At 42.5% G+C, this 23,996-nt stretch overlaps 2 protein-coding genes and 1 pseudogene across 2 annotated transcripts; 1 reads left to right on the forward strand and 2 right to left on the reverse strand.

Annotated features, from left to right (window-relative positions):
* LOC131696761 (intermediate filament protein ON3-like) overlaps positions 1–1,259 on the forward strand; it is a 38,952-nt pseudogene extending 37,693 nt beyond the window's left edge.
* Positions 448–7,222, reverse strand: LOC117400891 (intermediate filament protein ON3-like). The gene is made up of 9 exons (XM_059011433.1): positions 6,541–7,222; positions 4,912–5,120; positions 4,559–4,619; positions 4,304–4,399; positions 3,565–3,729; positions 3,082–3,207; positions 2,482–2,702; positions 2,191–2,249; positions 448–1,806 (listed from the first exon to the last, which is right to left on the reverse strand). Exons 1-9 carry the CDS (start codon positions 7,096–7,098, stop codon positions 1,520–1,522), a joined length of 1,782 nt encoding a protein of 593 aa, XP_058867416.1. The 5' UTR covers positions 7,099–7,222; the 3' UTR covers positions 448–1,519.
* A 3,698-nt stretch (positions 7,223–10,920) lies between these two features.
* On the reverse strand, positions 10,921–17,699 carry LOC117966901 (keratin, type II cytoskeletal 8-like). Its single transcript, XM_034913786.2, has 9 exons — positions 17,020–17,699; positions 15,392–15,600; positions 15,039–15,099; positions 14,776–14,871; positions 14,037–14,201; positions 13,554–13,679; positions 12,954–13,174; positions 12,663–12,721; positions 10,921–12,278 (listed from the first exon to the last, which is right to left on the reverse strand). Exons 1-9 carry the CDS (start codon positions 17,563–17,565, stop codon positions 12,001–12,003), a joined length of 1,761 nt encoding a protein of 586 aa, XP_034769677.2. The 5' UTR covers positions 17,566–17,699; the 3' UTR covers positions 10,921–12,000.
* Positions 17,700–23,996: the final 6,297 nt, after the last annotated feature.

The following is a 23,996-nucleotide window of genomic DNA, read 5'->3' on the forward strand; positions in this document are numbered from 1 at the left end:
AACTATCTTACATTGGAACTAGCCTGTACCAAGTGCAATGCAATACACAGTCGTACTGCAACTCACTATGGGGTCTTATATAAGATCTGTAACTCCCCCAGTGGCCCTGGCCACATGCTAAGTATTTTTTGTATGTTTTTCTATTTAAGAAAACCTACTTTAAATTGTCAAATAAATGCAAGCGGCACACCACAGGAATAATGGTTATTCTACTGGAATTCAGATGGAATTATCATCAATTATGCAGTCAAAATAATGGCTACAAATTCCTATGAACTACAGTGCTATATATGTGGTGCTTCTTTTTCAAATAGTTTGAAAACTATTGATATTCTTATGAATTTGCGGCTGTAACTTTGTAGTGTTACCGTAAATCCTAGAGGAAGTGTTTATTTTTCAAGCACAGGAAAATGAATGAATATACAAATAGGCAAGACTCAAATCAGCTTCATTTAGAAACTCAGATTTATTGGAGAGATGTTGTTACAAAAGCCAAATGCATTCATACAATCTGTCCACAAAGAGTCAGTCAGTCAGTTTGTCGATCTGTTTCATTCTAAACTCTGGTCGGGTTGCTTAGAAAGTGGAGCTCACACTCAGTGATCCCTGGAAGGTAGGAGTGGTGGGGACAAAACCTCATCAGCTAATGCCCATTCTCTGCACAAGAGACTCTGCTTGGGAATGGGGACTATAACCGTATCCACACCCACTACCTAGAAAGGGGGCTGGTGTAAATGAATTCGCTTTGTAATTCATTCTTTTAAAGCTCCAGTGCTCAGTGATGTCCAGAACAGGGTGTGGGGTTTAAACACAGAAGGCTTTCAAGTTGACCCAAGCTTCCTGCCCCTCTGGTGCTTGAGGGTTAAAGAATACATTAAGCTTGTGTACCATAGCTAGTGGTACAAACCTGGTGCTTTTTCCCCTCTTAGATTCACACCCAGTAAATTATTGCACCTTACAGTCTTGTTCTAACAAGAGTCTCTAGAAGGTGCAAGTGCTAAAATAACAGTATATTAACTTAGCTCCCCTCAAGCCGAGAGGTATCACTGTAGCATAATGGACCCTGCAGCTTATGCAGTTGACTGCATTTTCGACCGGAGGAATGCTTACTTGCTTGATCGATAGGGACAGACTGACTGGCAGACAAGCATAAGACAGGCAATTTGAGGTTTACTGGGGGGGTGGGGCGACAGAAGAAGCCCAATACAGAACATTAAAAACGGAGAACCCCCCACCCCCATCCATCCCCAACACAAACATTTGCAACATATTTCTTTGGATGTTAGAGTTTCGCTTTTCCAAAAAAAAAAAAAAACAAGATAGTTGACTGAGGCGCCAACTGATCGAGAACAGGACCGATAGAAAGATGAGGGGATAGAGAGATAGGAATGGGGGGGTCAGGGAGAGGGTTCTAAAGGGGTACTAGACTGTTCGGACTGATTGGTGGTCTGTTGGAGAGAAACGTGTGAACTGAAGAGGCCGAAACCCGTTCTCGAAGGGGGGGGGGGGGTAGACGGTTTTAGTAGCGCTTGGTCTTGGTCGTGGAGGATTGTGAATAGGACACTTTGCTGCTGCCACCACCACCGCCGCTGCTGCCGCCGCTAAAGCCTCCGTATCCTCCACCACTCATAGAGCCTCCTCCCATTCCTCCTCCCATTCCTCCTCCCATTCCGAATCCACCGCCGCCGCCTCCTCCTCCCATTCCGAATCCACCGCCGCCTCCTCCCATTCCTCCTCCCATTCCTCCTCCCATTCCTCCTCCCATGCCGTATCCGCCGCCGCCTCCTCCCATTCCGAATCCGCCTCCTGAGACAGAGAGAGGGGTCAACAGGAGACCAGACCACACACTGTAGAACTGGTGTGCACACAAATCCAGAGTCCTCCAGCTTTTATAGGTATCACTAAATAATGAACTCATAATAACGTGGAAGGAGCTTAAATTGGTTCAGATCAGTAATTTAGGGAGCAGGAGGTTTTTTCTTTGTCATATTAATAGGCTATGCCCTATGTGTCCAACCCCCGCTAATCTAAAAGAAACTTAAAAAAAACGTTTCACTCCTTCTCAATGTCCAGACTTCTAAATGTTAATCACAAGATTTGTACTAGAATTACTACTTATTCTACCACTGCAGTTTTTTAAAAAATGTTGTTATTAATTTATTGTTATGATTTAAAGAAACATTTTCTTACCAGATGAAGATACACTCTGCTGCATGTGTACTGTGACTGCTCCACCGCCTGAGCTGATTCTGGGGAGAAAATGAAAATCCAAAGCTTAGATAAAAGATACAAATATTGCCTTCCTAAACAGCAACAAGACGGGATATACATGTACAAGTCTGGAGGACTAATAAATGGTTCATAAAGTCCCAACAGGTAATTATTTGTGGCGTTACATTTCGCTTCAATTTACTGTGGGGTCACCGGACCCCCAGAAACCCACACTGTGCTTGTTTAGATAAGGTTTGGACATTTCCTTACCTGCTCTCCTCTCCTTCCAGGAGTTTCCTGTAGGTGGCGATCTCAATATCCAGGGCCAGCTTGACGTTCATCAGCTCCTGGTACTCCCGGACCTGGCGGGCCATGTCCTGTTTGGCTTTCTGGAGAGCGGCCTCCAGATCTGCAATACGGGCCTTGGCGTCTTTCACTGCCAGCTCCCCGCGCTCCTCTGCCTCAGCGATCTGAGCCTCCAGGTTTCCGCGCTGTTGAACAGAAAGGATCATTAGTACTGGATGAGATACCCTCACGGAAAGTACACTGCAACTGTGACGCAATGTGAACGGATGTGGACCAATCCGAAAAACATATTTTCTAATAAACACATAAATAATCTCAGACAAGTAATCTTAAAATCTTTTTTAAAATGTTGTAGTGCCATGGCAGTTATTTCGATGTCTTAAGACTAGACTGGATGAGATTCAATCAAAAAAAGAATGCAGCCTCAACGAATATAGCCTTAATACATTTAAGTATCAGGACAGATTGAAGAGTTCAAGGGATCTGCATCTTCCCTCCCAGGAAGAGCATTCATGCATGGCTGCAGCAGACCCCATTGGGTGGGTCCTTGTCCCTGACTCTCACCTGGCCCTTAACAGATTCAATCTCAGAGGTCAGTCTGCTGATCATGCGGTTCAGTTCGGCGATCTCAGATTTGGTGTTGCGCAGGTCATCACCGTACTGTCCGGCGGAGGTGGACATCTCCTCGTACTGCGGGACAGAGAGAAAAGAACAGGATTCAATTATATATGCATATATATTTCACATATTAATGAATACTTTCATCGTTAGGTGCCAAACACAACAAACTGTGATGCATGCTTTCACCTAGGGCAAGGCTGATCTTATTGAATCCTGTACATATACTGTGCTAAGAGAAATACAGACTAGTTATAGAGACTTTTGCTGAAAAAGATATCAATATTTTTATTATATATAGACAGATAGATATTTAATATATTGATATATGAGGGAATATATTAGTATATTTAGTATGTATAATTATACGTTTCCACGTGTTGCACATATGTGGGATTTCCACATAGCGATAGCCTGCTCTCTGCTCACCTTCTGCTTGTACCAGCTCTCAGCCTCGGCACGGCTCTTGGCAGCGATGTCCTCGTACTGAGCGCGCACTTCGGCCACGATGGAGTCCATGTCCAGGTTACGGCTGTTGTCCATCTCCAACACCACCGAGGTGTCCTTGATCTGGGACTGCATCTCGCGAAGCTCCTGCAAAGAAACAAAAACAGCACACAGGACGAGATGTTAGCAAAACTCTGCCTCTTTGTTTTCAAACTGAGGATCGATTGCTTGGGAATCGTCATCAAAGTATAAAAGATGTTCAACGCCATTTAGTTTTAAGCTTCTTCATTAGCAATGCCGTTGTGGCACTGCATTGGCATTGCAATGGTTCTGTACGATTGAAAGAGAAAGATATGATGGTGTGAGGCATTGGTAGAATGGCACCACAGTGCCAATGGTATCATTGTGACCAAATAAACACTTCTGGTGATCCCATTGGACTACAGAATCATGGTACCATATATGTAACAGACAGATAGTGTGCTACCGTTATAGGTTCACTGTCCAATACCATTTTAGTTGTTCCAAAAAGTCATCTTAAATCAACTGGAGCTTTTTGTTGTTCCGTGGCGTGAAGGGCGCTATATAAAAATAAATGTGTCTTGCATTGTATTTGTGTTTGTTTTTCCATTGCTCGTAGTGGTCTGCTCATGGGTCTACTGGCTAGAGTTTCTTCTGGGCAGTAGGCTATGATTATGTTGGGATCCGAGTTGGGTTTTACCTCTTCGTAGATGGCCCTGAGGAAGTTAATCTCATCCTGGAGCGCATCGACCTTGGCTTCCAGCTCAACCTTGTTCATGTAAGCACCATCAACATCCTACAAACAGAGAGAGGAATACAAGAAAAGACTTAGTACCACGACTGCATTCAATGCAATCAAACATACCGTTCTGTGGGACAGTGAGAATCATTCTGTGGGGTGTTTTTCAGTGTGTGTGTGTGTGTGTGTTCAATCCCACTGCGCTTAGATATTTACCTTCTTCAGCAGGACGAATTCGTTCTCCACACTGGCACGCTTGTTGATTTCATCCTCGTATCTGTAGATGAAGATGTTTGTTTAGTTCAGTCCAAAAATCTGGTAGGGTCAAGATTATTAGTTTTGGAAACTGCTGAGGATATTGATAAGGGTACTTTGTTTGCCTGTATTGGCTCTTGGCCTTACGTCTTTTGATTGAGGTTAAAGGAAAGCATTGCCCTAAAGAAGTGATTCTCAGAGTGCTGTGAGTGGAATATAACACAAGATGGCGCGGTCAGTTCTGCATGCAAGTTTATTTAAGATGACTTGTAAACAAGGTGGGGCGGACAGGGAGTATGGTTTCTTGGACTCACTTGTTTTTGAAGTCCTCCACCATGTTCTGCATATTAGACAGATCGCTCTCCAGCTTCATCTTGTCATTGCCCAGGGAGTCGAGCTGCCTGCGCAGGTTGGCGATGTACGCCTCGAACATGGCGTTGATGTTGGACTTGGTGGTGGTCTGTCCCTGCATTAGATTCCACTTGGTCTCCAGCATCTTGTTCTGCTGCTCCAGAAAACGGACCTATAAACAGGGAAGGGCAAGCAAATCAGGTCAGAAACACGCCTGGCCATGAGGAAGGAGGGGAATGCAGACATTAGAGTTGGATGCAAGTGCAAATTGTCTTTTACTTTGCCATTTTTCTTTTTTTTTCCTTTTTTTATTATAAAACACGATAACATTATAACTGACTGATACAATTGCATTACACTTGAAATACAGTGCAACACCTGTTTTGGCATTCAAACTTTGCCTTGCCACACCCTCTTCTCATTGCAGTTTGCTGAGGGAATTAAACTGTAACCTGAATACAAAAAAAATAAGATGCAATACTTCATTATAATATGCACTGGAATGCATATTACAGTCACTATATATTTTCTTTTAAGTTATAAAAACTTATCCATGCAACATTTTAACGTTTTAATAAATTGAACATCTGTTTTGGGATAGCTGACTCTCTCTTTAATGAAGGGCGTTGTCACAGTGAGGTTTGCCCCAGGCTGAATGAACCAAGTTTTTTTTAAAACATGGCTGTAGCTTGAGCAGAATTATCTTTAGGTGGGGCTCGTTGAATGAATGTTAACGTTTACTTGCTGCAGCAAGTCTTTTATGCACGACTGTTGTAAGAATCCTGATTTTCTCACACTTTGGACTTACAGCAACGCCTATCTGTAAAAGCATGCCTGAAGTTCCATCTGAGGGCTAAACAAATACTAACAATGGCTGTCTAGCTAGCATTGGTAAACTCGAATTTGATCCTTTTGACATGCAACACCGCAGATTAAAATTTTAGTGCTGTGAGCTCAGTTCTCTGTGCAATAAAAAGGTAATAAAGAATCTAGTGAAGCCTTCCCTTTTTAATGTAATCTAAGATCAGCAGGATTATAAAATCGAATGCACCTTTTAATTTGACACACATTCTGAAAGCAAATGAACATTTACAGCTAGTATGCATTTGAACAGCTGTACCTGGTTACAATTATACCAAAGTCATTTGATATGATTTTGCATGCTTGTTCTGTGAATATGTTTTTTTTTTACTGTATGCTATGTATTTAACTTACTGCAGTCAACTTTTAAAAGGGCTTGCATGTTACAATTTAACGTTTTAGAAGTTTGTTAAATTTTTCAATCACACCTAACTTGTTCGCGTCTACATAGCCATACAGAAGCCAGTTACAATCAACCCTGATTGGAATCTTGTTTTTCCCTTTACATCCTTACCCTGCATATGGTCTCTTATAACATCTCCTGGGACCAGCACTGCCACCACTTTAAAAAACTCAAACTCAAATAGATAAACTTTTGCTTGTAGTCTGCTTGACTAACAACTTCTAGTCTGCTTGACAAACAGTTGTACCCCTTTACAATTCTAAGTGATTACTTCTCCACCCCTGGCACCAGCTCCACAGCACATCACAAAACAGGGACCCGCACTCACCTTGTCGATGAAGGAGGCGAAGCGGTTGTTGAGGCCCTTGATCTGCTCCTTCTCCTGGGAGCGGATCACCTGGATGTTGGGGTCGATCTCCAAGTTGAGGGGGGCCAATAGGCTTTGGTTGACGGTCACTGCGGTGATGGGGGCGCCCATGCCGCCACCGAAACCTCCGCCACCGAAACCGCCACCGTGTCCGCCACCGAAACCACCACCCATCCCCAGGCCGCCACCCATCCCCATGCCGCCACCCATCCCCATGCCGCCACCATACCCTCCGCCAAAGCCGCCGCCACCACCACCCATGCCGCCGTAGCTTGACATGGAGCTGAAGCTGGCTCCACCTCCATATCCCATACCGCCACCACCAGCACGACCACCGCCGAACGATGAGGACACGACGCTCATCCTGGACCGGCTTGGCATGATCAAGGAACGGCTTCCAAAGCCAACGCCACCGCCACCGCCACCGCTGCTGCTTCTGAAGCTCACTCCTGATCCTTTGAAGCCTCCGGAGCCTCCAGAGCTGCTCTTGGTCGTGGTCATACGAATGGTGGAAGTCATCTTTGGTTCTAGTTTTTTCTTTTAGTTTGTCAAACTAGTGCAAGCTGGCATGAAGAGAGAAACAGAGAGCTAGAGAAAGTGAAGAGTCAGTGAGCGGATCAAGAAGGAGATTCAATCTCTCTGAAGAAGCAGAAGCTGAGGCTTGGCTTTTTAAAGCCTTCCTGAACTACAGGGTATGGGGGAGGCGGTACCCAGCTTCTCCATGGCTCCCTCCCACTCCCTCTCCCAGCTGAAGGCCCACCCATCCTGTCTGACAGGTATCAGCAGAGTGGAATTATTGTAAGCTGATCGACCTGGGCACACCCAGACAAGAGAGCTAGTGGGGGGAGGGAGAGAGCAGGTTATGTGGTAGTAGCAGTAGTTGTTTTTTGCGGTACACTTTTAATAAGTGAGTCGATCCATTCTTTACTTAGGACAGGTTCCCGATTGAAGTGGGTTTAAAAGAGCTCTGGACTCTTGACCGGAGGGTTGTGGGTTCAATCCCAGGTGGGGGGACACTGCTGCTGTACCCTTGAGCAAGGTACTTTACCTAGATTGCTCCAGTAAAAACCCAACTGTATAAATGAGTATGTAAAAAAAAAAAAAAAAAAAGTGATATCTTGTAACAATTGTAAGTTGCCCTGGATAAGGGCGTCTGCTAAGAAATATATAATAATAAAAGAAATACACAGCAACTGCAAAAGTCAAATACAGGCATACACTGACAAGCAAACATTTTATACACCCCAGGCAGCGGTTTTCACCGACATTTAATAGCATTTATGTTTGTAAAAACTTAGCATATTTGATTCCTAATTTGTATGCATGCTCCTGGTTTTTACAAAAGGAGCTTATTAGATAAAAAGCAACAGTATGTGAACTAATAATTATGATATGTAAAAGGAAAGCTTGAATTCCTCCCCTCACTGTTGGGTGTGCCCTATGAGCCTGGCTCTGATTGTGTCTAATGCACCCCACCCTTTATTCAACCAGGTGCTGCATTCTAAAGGAATTGAAGATGTCATTTATAACCTCCTACTGCTGCAGTTGAAGTGAGAAAAGCCTATTTGGCTCAAAGAGCAACAAGCTGTTTTGAAGGCGAAGAATGTGTTCCTCCAGATCACACTGCCTTTGGGTGGGGAGGGGAAGGCAAACAAACTGGACAGTCAGTGTTCTGCTTCTCTGATAAATTGTCCTTTAAAATGAAAACTGGGCTTTGAGTTTCTACACTGCAGGAACTACCTGTTGTGTTGTATAACATGGTCTTTCACATAGAACCTAGAAATTAGCAGCATACTGGGACATAATTTTACTACTGGAGATAGTGGATGGATGTTTGATATTTCTTCTTTGAAGGATCTGGTTTAAGTGCTACAATAGTGGTGCAAACATTTAACCTCTGGAGTCCTGGATTTCAAATCCAGTTCATTTCAAAAGTGAAGATCTAGTGATATCATCTTGGCTATTGGTGGATAATCCAGTAAACCATGGTAAACTACAGCTATATCCAAAAGTTTTGCATCGCTCTATAAAATAAATAAATAAATTTTGCTTCATGAAGTTGAATGAAACCTGCTGAATGATGTTATGTTAACATATTGAATTACATACCACTTTCTAGTTTTCCATATTCTTAACGAAAAACTGAGAAATTGAAAAGAAAATACAGTACTACTATTATGGCTTCCGGTAAACTTTTGCAATATCATTTTGTAGTTTCTTTGATTACATGATGTTAAATAAAATATCTAGATTATGTTTGTATAGTTTTTTGTTTTAAATTAGGTCTCAGTCCTAAACTTGTCTGGTATTGTATATCTCTGCTCAGTGCCCAGTAAGAGGCCAGTACGTACTTGTTCCAATTCCAGACTCTTAACTGCTCACCAGTTCTGCTATTAACTTTGTAAAGAATAAGCCTTTTAAGTTTCCCATAATAAAAGCATAGCAAAGTGAAATAAAGCATAGTGAAAATATGGAAAAGCATATGTAAGCATTGTAAATCCCAGAGAGGCATGGTAAAGGAAATTTAAAACCATGGTAAACTATGGTAAATGTATAGTGTAGTCTTGGGGAACGTATGGGAAAACTGCTACTTTACTGAGGGAAACTTTTATAAGAGAAAACAAGCTTCAATACAATGCAAATGGGGGATCAGTGCTAAAACTGCTAATGCTCATAACAGGAAGGTAGATTGGATTTCTTCTCTAAAACATGTAAGTGTGTTCGCTGTATTCATATTTGTTGTCAATACAGGAGTCTGTAAATCACTTTCAACACTTTTAAACAATGGCCACAGAGTCCATGTACACAAGGACAGTTCAGGCTTTTCAGCTCACACCCAATGCATTCTGGTAAGTGTGGTCCTGCTATGAAAGGTACCTGAGACAGGTAAAACATACCAGAATGCATTGCGATGTGAGTTGAAAAGTCTGAAGTGTCCCAAACTGTCCTAGTGTACATGGAGTCTAATGGTAACCTTACAGAGTCCTATGAACATGCCAATACTGGTACGTTTGTAGTCAGGTGAAGTGCTACACTTACTATATGCCTGTAGGGGTCCTCAGTAAAATGAAAGACACATTGGACCTCCCTCTTGGAACTTACTTGTCTCCCTTGAGCGCTGTTTAAATGGTGATCTACCAAGAAGACATGCAAGCTCTGTGTTTATCAGTGGTTGGAGGCGCCATTTCCTTATGGAATCACCGCTGTCCTTTTTAGCGTACTAGATTATGATGTGCCATTTGTGACAGCATAGGCTCTGCACATGGGGGTGCATGTGTGTTTGTGTGGGTGGTCCAGTGGTTAAAGAAAAGGGCTTGTAACCACGAGGTCCCTGGTTCAAATCCCACCTCAGCCACTGCCTCATTGTGTGACCCTAAGCAAGTCACTTAACCTCCTTGTGCTCCGTCTTTCGGGTGAGATGTAATTGTAAGTGACTCTGCAGCTGATACATAGTTCACACAGTCACCTTGGATAAAGGCGTCTGCTAAATAAACAAATAATAATGTGAGAGTTTGGTGGCTGGTGGCCATCTTGGTGAAGGGACAGCCTGAAACCAAGATGGTCACCGTTTGCACAGCCACATGGTGATGGAATTTTTTAATTGTGTAAATGTGGGAGTGATTGATTGATTGTGTAATTGTTTTATTGTGAATGTGAGAAAAGTGTGGAATGTTGTCAGGTGGTGATTGAATAATGAATTATCAATCAGCCCCTGGACACATGGTATAAAAGGGAGAATGAACATTTATAGTTTGTACTTTACGGTCTTTAATTTGTTACGTTTTTGAATAAAACCAGACTTTCTTTGTTCCTGAAACTAAACCGTGGAGTTGTTTTTGTGTACGAAGCCCCTGAATACTGCACTAGACAGGCACAACGAACATCACACAGTGTATAACTATCTTACATTGGAACTAGCCTGTACCAAGTGCAATGCAATACACAGTCGTACTGCAACTCTATGGGGTCTTATTTAAGATCTGTAACTCCCCCAGTGGCCCTGGCCACGTGCTAAGTATTTTTTGTATGTTTTTCTATTTAAGAAAACCTACTTTAAATTGTCAAATAAATGCAAGCGGCACACCACAGGAATAATGGTTATTCTACTGGAATTCAGATGGAATTATCATCAATTATGCAGTCAAAATAATGGCTACAAATTCCTATGAACTACAGTGCTATATATGTGGTGCCTCTTTTTCAAATAGTTTGAAAACTATTGATATTCTTATGAATTTGCGGCTGTAACTTTATAGTGTTACCGTAAATCCTAGAGGAAGTGTTTATTTTTCAAGCACAGGAAAATGAATGAATATACAAATAGGCAAGACTCAAATCAGCTTCATTTAGAAACTCAGATTTATTGGAGAGATGTTGTTACAAAAGCCAAATGCATTCATACAATCTGTCCACAAAGAGTCAGTCAGTCAGTTTGTCGATCTGTTTCATTCTAAACTCTGGTCGGGTTGCTTAGAAAGTGGAGCTCACACTCAGTGATCCCTGGAAGGTAGGAGTGGTGGGGACAAAACCTCATCAGCTAATGCCCATTCTCTGCACAAGAGACTCTGCTTGGGAATGGGGACTATAACCGTATCCACACCCACTACCTAGAAAGGGGGCTGGTGTAAATGAATTCGCTTTGTAATTCATTCTTTTAAAGCTCCTGTGCTCAGTGATGTCCAGAACAGGGTGTGGTGTTTAAACACAGATGGCTTTCAAGTTGACCCAAGCTTCATGCCCCTCTGGTGCTTGAGGGTTAAAGAATACATTAAGCTTGTGTACCATAGCTAGTGGTACAAACCTGGTGCTTTTTCCCCTCTTAGATTCACACCCAGTAAATTATTGCACCTTACAGTCTTGTTCTAACAAGAGTCTCTAGAAGGTGCAAGTGCTAAAATAACAGTATATTAACTTAGCTCCCCTCAAGCCGAGAGGTATCACTGTAGCATAATGGACCCTGCAGCTTATGCAGTTGAGTGCATTTTCGACCGGAGGAATGCTTACTTGCTTTGATCGATAGTGACAGACTGACTGGCAGACAAGCATAAGACAGGCAATTTGAGGTTTACTGGGGGGGGTGGGGCGACAGAAGAAGCCCAATACAGAACATTAAAAATGGAGAACCCCCCACCCCACCCCCACCCCATCCATCCCCAACACAAACATTTGCAACATATTTCTTTGGATGTTTGAGTTTCGCTTTTCCAAAAAAAAAAAAAAAACAAGATAGTTGACTGAGGCGCCAACTGATCGAGAACAGGACCGATAGAAAGATGAGGGGATAGAGAGATAGGAATGGGGGGGTCAGGGAGAGGGTTCTAAAGGGGTACTAGACTGTTCGGACTGATTGGTGCTCTGTTGGAGAGAAACGTGTGAACTGAAGAGGCCGAAACCCGTTCTCGAAGGGGGGGGTCGACGGTTTTAGTAGCGCTTGGTCTTGGTCGTGGAGGATTGTGAATAGGACACTTTGCTGCTGCCACCACCACCGCCGCTGCTGCCGCCGCTAAAGCCTCCGTATCCTCCACCACTCATAGAGCCTCCTCCCATTCCTCCTCCCATTCCGAATCCACCGCCGCCGCCTCCTCCTCCCATTCCGAATCCACTGCCGCCTCCTCCTCCCATTCCTCCTCCCATTCCTCCTCCCATTCCTCCTCCCATGCCGTATCCGCCGCCGCCTCCTCCCATTCCGAATCCGCCTCCTGAGACAGAGAGAGGGGTCAACAGGAGACCAGACCACACACTGTAGAACTGGTGTGCACACAAATCCAGAGTCCTCCAGCTTTTATAGGTATCACTAAATAATGAACTCATAATAACCTGGAAGGAGCTTAAATTGGTTCAGATCAGTAATTTAGGGAGCAGGAGGTTTTTGCATTGTCATATTAATAGGCTATGCCCTATGTGTCCAACCCCCGCTAATCTAAAAGAAACTTAAAAAAAACGTTTCACTCCTTCTCAATGTCCAGACTTCTAAATGTTAATCACAAGATTTGTACTAGAATTACTACTTATTCTACCACTGCAGTTTTTTAAAAAATGTTGTTATTAATTTATTGTTATGATTTAAAGAAACATTTTCTTACCAGATGAAGATACACTCTGCTGCATGTGTACTGTGACTGCTCCACCGCCTGAGCTGATTCTGGGGAGAAAATGAAAATCCAAAGCTTAGATAAAAGATACAAATATTGCCTTCCTAAACAGCAACAAGACGGGATATACATGTACAAGTCTGGAGGACTAATAAATGGTTCATAAAGTCCCAACAGGTAATTATTTGTGGCGTTACATTTCGCTTCAATTTACTGTGGGGTCACCGGACCCCCAGAAACCCACACTGTGCTTGTTTAGATAAGGTTTGGACATTTCCTTACCTGCTCTCCTCTCCTTCCAGGAGTTTCCTGTAGGTGGCGATCTCAATATCCAGGGCCAGCTTGACGTTCATCAGCTCCTGGTACTCCCGGACCTGGCGGGCCATGTCCTGTTTGGCTTTCTGGAGAGCGGCCTCCAGATCTGCAATACGGGCCTTGGCGTCTTTCACTGCCAGCTCCCCGCGCTCCTCTGCCTCAGCGATCTGAGCCTCCAGGTTTCCGCGCTGTTGAACAGAAAGGATCATTAGTACTGGATGAGATACCCTCACGGAAAGTACACTGCAACTGTGACGCAATGTGAACGGATGTGGACCAATCCGAAAAACATATTTTCTAATAAACACATAAATAATCTCAGACAAGTAATCTTAAAATCTTTTTTAAAATGTTGTAGTGCCATGGCAGTTATTTCGATGTCTTAAGACTAGACTGGATGAGATTCAATCAAAAAAAGAATGCAGCCTCAACGAATATAGCCTTAATACATTTAAGTATCAGGACAGATTGAAGAGTTCAAGGGATCTGCATCTTCCCTCCCAGGAAGAGCATTCATGCATGGCTGCAGCAGACCCCATTGGGTGGGTCCTTGTCCCTGACTCTCACCTGGCCCTTAACAGATTCAATCTCAGAGGTCAGTCTGCTGATCATGCGGTTCAGTTCGGCGATCTCAGATTTGGTGTTGCGCAGGTCATCACCGTACTGTCCGGCGGAGGTGGACATCTCCTCGTACTGCGGGACAGAGAGAAAAGAACAGGATTCAATTATATATGCATATATATTTCACATATTAATGAATACTTTCATCGTTAGGTGCCAAACACAACAGACTGTGATGCATGCTTTCACCTAGGGCAAGGCTGATCTTATTGAATCCTGTACATATACTGTGCTAAGAGTAATACAGACTAGTTATAGAGACTTTTGCTGAAAAAGATATCAACATTTTTATTATATATAGACAGATAGATATTTAATATATTGATATATGAGGGAATATATTAGTATATTTAGTATGTATAATTATACATTTCCACATGTTGCACTTATATGGGATTTCCACATAGCGATAGCCTGCTCTCTGCTCACCTTCTGCTTGTACCAGCTCTCAGCCTCGGCACGGCTCTTGGCAGCGATGTCCTCGTACTGAGCGCGCACTTCGGCCACGATGGAGTCCATGTCCAGGTTACGGCTGTTGTCCATCTCCAACACCACTGAGGTGTCCTTGATCTGGGACTGCATCTCGCGAAGCTCCTGGAATGAAACAAAAACAGCACACAGGACGAGATGTTAGCAAAACTCTGCCTCTTTGTTTTCAAACTGAGGATCGATTGCTTGGGAATCGTCATCAAAGTATAAAAGATGTTCAACGCCATTTAGTTTTAAGCTTCTTCATTAGCAATGCCGTTGTGGCACTGCATTGGCATTGCAATGGTTCTGTACGATTGAAAGAGAAAGATATGATGGTATGAGGCATTGGTAGAATGGCACCACAGTGCCAATGGTATCATTGTGACCAAATACACACTTCTGGTGATCCCATTGGACTACAGAATCATGGTACCATATATGTAACAGACAGATAGTGTGCTACCGTTGTAGGTTCACTGTCCAATACCATTTTAGTTGTTCCAAAAAGTCATCTTAAATCAACTGGAGCTTTTTGTTGTTCCATGGCGTGAAGGGCGCTATATAAAAATAAATGTGTCTTGCATTGTATTTGTGTTTGTTTTTCCATTGCTCGTAGTGGTCTGCTCATGGGTCTACTGGCTAGAGTTTCTTCTGGGCAGTAGGCTATGATTATGTTGGGATCCGAGTTGGGTTTTACCTCTTCGTAGATGGCCCTGAGGAAGTTAATCTCATCCTGGAGTGCATCGACCTTGGCTTCCAGCTCAACCTTGTTCATGTAAGCACCATCAACATCCTACAAACAGAGAGAGGAATACAAGAAAAGACTTAGTACCACGACTGCATTCAATGCAATCAAACATACCGTTCTGTGGGACAGTGAGAATCATTCTGTGGGGTGTTTTTCAGTGTGTGTGTGTGTGTGTGTGTGTGTGTTCAACCCCACTGAGCTTAGATATTTACCTTCTTCAGCAGGACAAATTCGTTCTCCACACTGGCACGCTTGTTGATTTCATCCTCGTATCTGTAGATGAAGATGTTTGTTTAGTTCAGTCCAAAAATCTGGTAGGGTCAAGATTATTAGTTTTGGAAACTGCTGAGGATATTGATAAGGGTACTTTGTTTGCCTGTATTGGCTCTTGGCCTTGGTTCTTGTGATTGAGGTTAAAGGAAAGCATTGCCCTAAAGAAGTGATTCTCAGAGTGGTGTGAGTGGAATATAACACAAGATGGCGCTGTCAGTTCTGCATGCAAGTTTATTTAAGATGACTTGTAAACAAGGTGGGGCGGACAGGGAGTATGGTTTCTTGGACTCACTTGTTTTTGAAGTCCTCCACCATGTTCTGCATATTAGACAGATCGCTCTCCAGCTTCATCTTGTCATTGCCCAGGGAGTCGAGCTGCCTGCGCAGGTTGGCGATGTACGCCTCGAACATGGCGTTGATGTTGGACTTGGTGGTGGTCTGTCCCTGCATTAGATTCCACTTGGTCTCCAGCATCTTGTTCTGCTGCTCCAGAAAACGGACCTATAAACAGGGAAGGGCAAGCAAATCAGGTCAGAAACACACCTGGCCATGAGGAAGGAGGGGAATGCAGACATTAGAGTTGGATGCAAGTGCAAATTCTCTTTTACTTTGCCATTTTTCTTTTTTTTTGCTTTTTTATTATAAAACACGATAACATTATAACTGACTGATACAATTGCATTACACTTGAAATACAGTGCAACACCTGTTTTGGCATTCAAACTTTGCCTTGCCACACCCTCTTCTCATTGCAGTTTGCTGAGGGAATTAAACTGTAACCTGAATACAAAAACAAATAAGATGCAATACTTCATTATAATATGCACTGGAATGCATATTACAGTCACTATATATTTTCTTTTAAGTTATAAAAACTTATCCATGCAACATTTTAACGTTTTAATAAATTGAACATCTGTTTGGGATAGCTGACTCTCTCTTTAATGAAGGGCGTTGTCACAGTGAGGTTTGCCCCAGGCTGAATGAACCAAGTTTTTTTTAAAACATGGCTGTAGCTTGAGCAGAATTATCTTTAGGTGGGGCTCGTTGAATGAATGTTAACGTTTACTTGCTGCAGCAAGTCTTTTATGCACGACTGTTGTAAGAATCCTGATTTTCTCACACTTTGGACTTACAGCAACGCCTATCTGTAAAAGCATGCCTGAAGTTCCATCTGAGGGCTAAACAAATACTAACAATGGCTGTCTAGCTAGCATTGGTAAACTCGAATTTGATCCTTTTGACATGCAACACCGCAGATTAAAATTTTAGTGCTGTGAGCTCAGTTCTCTGTGCAATAAAAAGGTAATAAAGAATCTAGTGAAGCCTTCCCTTTTTAATGTAATCTAAGATCAGCAGGATTATAAAATCGAATGCACCTTTTAATTTGACACACATTCTGAAAGCAAATGAACATTTACAGCTAGTATGCATTTGAACAGCTGTACCTGGTTACAATTATACCAAAGTCATTTAATATGATTTTGCATGCTTGTTCTGTGAATATGTTTTTTTTTCACTGTATGCTATGTATTTAACTTACTGCTGTCAACTTTTAAAAGGGCTTGCATGTTACAATTTAACATTTTAGAAGCTTGTCAAATTTTTCAATCACACCTAACTTGTTCGCGTCTACATAGTCATACAGAAGCCAGATACAATCAACCCTGATTGGAATCTTGTTTTTCCCTTTACATCCTTACCCTGCATATGGTCTCTTATAACATCTCCTGGGACCAGCACTGCCACCACTTTAAAAAACTCAAACTCAAATAGATAAACTTTTGCTTGTAGTCTGCTTGACTAACAACTTCTAGTCTGCTTGACAAACAGTTGTACCCCTTTACAATTCTAAGTGATTACTTCTCCACCCCTGACACCAGCTCCACAGCACATCACAAAACAGGGACCCGCACTCACCTTGTCGATGAAGGAGGCGAAGCGGTTGTTGAGGCCCTTGATCTGCTCCTTCTCCTGGGAGCGGATCACCTGGATGTTGGGGTCGATCTCCAAGTTGAGGGGGGCCAGTAGGCTTTGGTTGACGGTCACTGCGGTGATGGGGGCGCCCATGCCGCCACCGAAACCTCCGCCACCGAAACCGCCACCCATCCCCATGCCACCACCCATCCCCATGCCACCACCCATCCCCATGCCGCCACCATACCCTCCGCCAAAGCCGCCGCCACCACCACCACCCATGCCGCCGTAGCTTGACATGGAGCTGAAGCTGGCTCCACCTCCATATCCGCCACCACCACCACCAGCACGACCACCGCCGAACGATGAGGACACGACGCTCATCCTGGACCGGCTTGGCATGATCAAGGAACGGCTTCCAAAGCCACCGCCACCGCCACCGCCACCGCTGCTGCTTCTGAAGCTCACTCCTGATCCTTTGAAGCCTCCAGAGCCTCCAGAGCCTCCAGAGCTGCTCTTGGTCGTGGTCATACGAAAGCTGGAAGTCATCTTTGGTTCTAGTGTTTTCTTTTAGTTTGTCAAACTAGTGCAAGCTGGCATGAAGAGAGAAACAGAGAGCTAGAGAAAGTGAAGAGTCAGTGAGCGGATCAAGAAGGAGAATCAATCTCTCTGAAGAAGCAGAAGCTGAGGCTTGGCTTTTTAAAGCCTTCCTGAACTACAGGGTATGGGGGAGGCGGTACCCTGCTTCTCCATGGCTCCCTCCCACTCCCTCTCCCAGCTGAAGGCCCACCCATCCTGTCTGACAGGTATCAGCAGAGTGGAATTATTGTAAGCTGATCGACCTGGGCACACCCAGAAAAGAGAGCTAGTGGGGGGAGGGAGAGAGCAGGTTACGTGGTAGTAGCAGTAGTAGTTTTTTGCGGTACACTTTTAATAAGTGAGTCGATCCATTCTTTACTTAGGACAGGTTCCCGATTGAAGTGGGTTTACAAGCAATGCAAAGCAGCTGCAAAAGTCAAATGCAGGCATACACTGACAAGCAAACATTTTATACACCCCAGGCAGCGGTTTTCACCGACATTTAATAGCATTTATGTTCGAAAAAAACTTAGCAATATTTGATTACTAATTTGTATGCATGCTCAAGATGTTTTTTTTGTTTTTTTTGTTTTTTTTTTTTTTACAAAAGTAGTTTATTAGATAAAAAGCAACAGTATGTGAACTAATATTAATTACAATATGTAAAATGAATAAAAAATGAATGTTGGGTGTGCCCTATGAGCCTGGCTCTGATTGTGTCTAATGCACCCCTCCCTTTATTCCACCAGGTGCTGAGTTCTAAAGGAATGGAAGATATCCTTTATAACCTCCAGCTGCTACCGTTGAAGTGAAAAAGGCCTATTTGGCTCAAAGAGCGACAAGGTGTTTTCAAGGCGAAGAATGTGTTCCTCCAGATCACACTGCCTTTGGGTGGGGAGGGGAAGGCAAACAAACTGGACAGTCAGTGTTCTGCTTCTCTGATAAATTGCCCTTTAAAATGAAAACTGGGCTTTGAGTTTCTACACTGCAGGAACTACCTGTTGTGTTGTATAACATGGTCTTTCACATAGAACCTAGAAATTAGCGGCATACTGGGACATAATTTTACTACTGGAGATAGTGGATGGATGTTAGATTTTTTTTCTTTGAAGAATCTGGTTTAATTGCTACAGTAGTGGTGCAAACATTTAACCTCTGGATTCCTAGATTTCAAATCTGGTTTAGTTCAGATGTGAAGATCTTGTGATCTCAGCTTGGCTATTGGTGGATAATCCACATCACACCACAAACAAACACTACATGTTGTCTTCATAAAAGTTCACCATAGTAAAAGCATAGCAAAGTGTAATGAAACATGATAAAGCATAGGCAAGCATTGTGTATCCCAGAGTGGTATGGTAAAACACATAAAAAATGCAAACCATGGTACTGTAGTAACATGGTATAAACGCACTGGAATACTGCAAGCATATTTACTGTGTTAAATCTTTATAAGGTTCTGCTTTGGAGAGGTCCAGGAGTGAATGGCAGGGAGAGATGGTTGCATTGGCACAGTACCTATAATACTTGTATTCTACAAGCCAGTGTATAGACCCTTAGAAAGATTTACCCTAGTAATTTTGCATGGTTAATTTAGCATTTTCTAATTTTGCACATGCAATGTATTTAACATAATTAACTGTGGTTTTCCGTGTTTTGTAACTGTGGTTAAACCATGGATTTACAGTACTAACCTATACTTCAAAATACTTTCACTATGCTTTTACTAAACATTTATAAGGGTAACAGCTAATGCACCCAACATACCTGCTGGCAACTGGTGCAAATTACCAGATTGTCTTATCCTGCAGTGAACCAAACTGCAGCAAGTAAAACTAAGTGCATTTCCTGAAATACAACAGTTTTTCAGTGTACTCGAGTATAAGACCATCCATTGTTCCCTCTACTCCACAAGCAGCTAAACAAACTAGGATTAGGATGTTGCAAGTGGGATCATGTTTGGTGTATTGCCTTTTAGACCAGTCCTAACAGGTACCGCTTCAACAGGAGGTACATAGGCTAGGCACTGATAATTACTGTACTGTAGGGAAGCATGGGCATGTACATGCAGGAGAACTGGATGAGGGACAGAGTGCAGTCCTCTCCATATTCTCGCTACAGGGTTATATTCTTATTATATTACTTTCGCAGTAATGTTCTTCAACAATTTTCATGAATAACTCACACATTAGTCACAGCGAGGCAATAAAACAAACCACAAAAAACTATTGAAAAAAACAGAACAAATAAAAAGAAGCAAGCAACGCCCTTTTTTTTCACATGGAAGATCTCCAACTATAAAGGGTGGAATGAGCTCACGGCCAGATCTCTTCATAGTGATTAAACATGAATGCTTTGTTAAATGTTAAAGCAACTAAAAAACAACTGTACTGTACAAAATCCTCCCTCACTCACTGACTAAGAGAAAGGGCGCTCCCTCCAGTACAGGGCAGGCTTGAAGCATGGAGACTCAACTGCTCCTCACCCCCTAAGAGTAAGGGTGCTCCCTCCAGTCCAGGGCAGGATTGAGGCATGAAGACTGGACTACTCCCTCCCTAATCCCCTAGAAAAGGGGATGTTGGACTGACCCTGCTTTGTGGATAAACAGTGGGGACATTGTGCGGCCAATCTAACCCTTTCAAAGCACAAAAAAAGCATGCGTTTGTGTGAACATAACCCTTAGGTCCTCCTCGGACAGTCCCAGTGTTCAGTTCTTCATGCACAATGAGAACCTGATCCCTTTTGCTAGGGTAAACAGACACTACGTACTGAAGCATGCATTCAGAATGCAGTGGTCTGTCATCACAGGTGTTCGTAACAGAGACAAGAAAGAGTGCATGCTTTCAGTGTCACGTCTGTATGGGATCCGGGGTGAGAATGTTGTTGAAGCAATGCACTCCCACAGCCAAGGGAAAAATACAACGCTCTTTATGGTAACTGTAGCTCAACAAGGCCCTGTTCACATGGCATTGGAGAAAGCAGAAATCAAATTGTAAAGAGCCGCATACAGGTGACAGCATAACAAATCCTGTCCGAAGAATAGGGGAGAGAAAGTAAACAAAACCAAAGAGAAAAGAAAGGGAGTTAGGGATTATAGTGTTTAGAGCTGGCCTTAGTGTGATCACCAGAGTGTCTTTCATACTTTCTGATGTCTTCGTCAGGTTAAAAATGAGGGAGTTTAATTAAAACGGTTTGCGATGGTCCCCAATGGCTATGCAAACATTGTATGACTGCTGGACACGGCAGATGTGCTATTGAATGCTCCTGTTTTTTATTCTTGTTCCGGTGCAGGTAAAATGTGCTGTTTTGAGCCTCCACAAGGTTTTGAAAGGGTAGCTCTCTTCACTCTCAAAATTCAGAAAGGAAAATGGAATAAAGAAAAGCCTTGCTTGCTGCAGGGCTGACAGACTGGGTGTCAAGGTACATGAATAATGAAAGGCACCACACCCCAGCCTGAAGTATTCAGCTCTGTGAGAATGCCAAGAACCAGAAGGGGCCTGGGGACAGTATGGCACCTCCCCTGGGTTGGGGCTCTACCCCAGAAATGGAGCGCAGCAGGAACGGGGAAACGTGAGAGACACCCTCATAAAAGTCCCTAAAAGCATAGCAAAGGGGGTAACACTTTAAAATAAAGGCCACAGATTCATATGAATTTTCAATAGAGTTTCATAGGGTTGCATAGGAGCAACATCCGAGATAACAAATGTGTTATTTTGTAACATGTTTTGTTTTTAGTCCTGAAGATCATTGAAAGACTGGCCACAGATTCATAAGCGCGGGACACCACAGGACTTGAAGTTAATGCGTTAGAATTCATTGGGCCATTATTTTAAAGTGTAGCCAAAAAGAGGAATAAAGCATGGTATGGTAAAGCATATAAAAAACTAAAACATGGCATATGACACTTGCATATTATAATCATGGGAAAAGCATGGAGAATATTTATATAACCACAAAGAAAGTGATTTATATCATTCCTAATTGCTCTATTGAAAGATATCAATTAGAGATTCAGCTTTATAATAAACAACAAATTATTACATAACATGCATAAAGTGAAAAATAACACGCAAAAATGAATTTCATACTTGGACAAAAGCATGTCGGCAATCAGAATATTTTGGATGAAACCCATTACTGACAATTCTCACGACTGAAAACCAACACCTGATGATAATTATAGGATAAATAATTACATAATCATCTCAGTCCCCAGACTTGAATCCCATTAAGATGTTGTGGATTGACGTGAAAGCTGCTGTTGCAAAAAGGAAACCAAAGTCCATTGCAAAGCTGTATCTGTTGAAGAACGGGCAAAAATATCTCCGGAAAGATACCAGCAACTGGTTTCAAAATACAAAAAAAGACTGCCAGCTGTAAAGGAAGCTATGTAATCATTTGTTGTTTTATTATAAGGCTGAATCTCAAAGGTATATCTTTCAATAGAATAATCATAAATTATAGAAATAACTTTTTTTTTAGCTGCCCAAATACTTTTGTCTGCGACTTTTGTCTGTCTGTATATATACATATATCTTTGAGCTAATTATATATATATATATATATATATATATATATATATATATATATATATATATATATATTCACAGCATGTGAGAGGGTTACACTGAAACTGCAGTTTAAGCAGAAAAGACATTTAAAATCGAGGTGTTGAGGGTAAACAAACACTGTGATGGTTTTGCCGGCCCTTTAAAACCAGCTGACTGTGGTGTACTGTAATGTCACCACTCTGTGCGACCCCCTCTGCTGGCACACCCTCTTGTTAAAGTTTTGCCGGCCCTTTAAAACCAGCTGACTGTGGTGTACTGTAATGTCACCACTCTGTGCGACCCCCTCTGCTGGCACACCCTCTTGTTAAAGTTTTGCCGGCCCTTTAAAACCAGCTGACTGTGGTGTACTGTAATGTCACCACTCTGTGCGACCCCCTCTGCTGGCACACCCTCTTGTTAAAGTTTTGCCGGCCCTTTAAAACCAGCTGACTGTGGTGTACTGTAATGTCACCACTCTGTGCGACCCCCTCTGCTGGCACACCCTCTTGTTAAAGTCTCTTGGAGAGCTAGAGGGAGTGCACCCACCTGTTTTTTGATGCACTCCATTTCCAAAATTGGTAAAAACACAGAAAGGTGTGTGTCACCGCGGTTTATCTGCCTTCTGATCTAATAGGTGTATACCGTTTAATGCTTTTAAATGTCTGGGCATGTTTTCAGTTGTCTTTGTTTCATGCAGATTAAAATGTCACATCTCATAACTGTTTCGATTACATCCCCTATTGGCAGCTAGGGGCTTGATGAAAAGAGGCTTGGGGAAGGATGACAGTAAAAGCTTGTCAGTGGGATGATTGCTGATCCAAGCTCTTCTGCCCTTCATGAAAAAGGCTCCATAAACTCCTTTATATATATCAATATATTTTTAATATATGATTATACATTTAAAATATAGTTATATATATATACGATCTGATCTAATAGGTGTATACTGTTTAATGCTTTTGAGTGTCTGGGCATGTTTTTAGTTGTCTGTTTTAAGCAGATTAAAATGTCACATCTCCTAACTGGCTCGATTACATCATTTAATATATTTGCTATTTTTTTTTCTTCGTCTATGATTTTGCCATTTGTGTCTCTTAGACATTTAACCTCCTCTTTGAATGTTCTCATGCTGTTATAATATTGGAAAAACATTTTGGAATTGGTTTTAGCCCCGTTAGCAATATTGATTTCTATCTCTCTCTTGGCCTTTCTAACTTCCTTTTTGACTTGTGTTTGCAGTTCCAAGTACTCTTTCTTTGTTTTTGGTCCCTTTTAAACGCTCTGTAAAGTGCCTTTTTTCAATGAATATTTTTTTAAATTGATCTATTAAACCATTTTGGCCATTTTGTTTTAGATTTAAATTTAGAGATGCAAATGACCAGTCTTTTAAAGGACAGCAGGATCTGTTCCAACAACAAATTACCAAAAATCTGGATCCGTTTGGATTATGAGATGCTCTGCATCTGGAAAAAGGTTAATCCCAAGCAAATCAATTTTTCTGTGCCCTTCCACCCTTGATAATTACTGCTTGAACTACAGTACAAAGTGCTCATTGTTGCCGCCGGCCCCACCCTGAATATTTACTTCAGTCTCTCCTTTATGCTCCTGTTTCTTTATTCATTTTTTTATCCACACCGCAGCACTCCCTAGTCGGGGCGTTATTTCTTCTTATTACCAGCTTTGGCGTTTCATGTTTTTCTTCAAGACCCAGCCTGTCCCGGACACTCGGGGAAAGGGGTGTGAGTGCTGGGAAGCTTGCAGGTTTTGATTCCTCAAAAAGACAGACTAGCAATCACCTTGCCTAATTATTTTCAATGGGCCCTGTAGATTGTGGCCTTACAATGGCAATGG

The sequence above is a fragment of the Acipenser ruthenus genome, chromosome 42 (genome assembly GCF_902713425.1).
Source record: "Acipenser ruthenus chromosome 42, fAciRut3.2 maternal haplotype, whole genome shotgun sequence".
Classification (NCBI taxonomy): Eukaryota; Metazoa; Chordata; class Actinopteri; order Acipenseriformes; family Acipenseridae; genus Acipenser; species Acipenser ruthenus.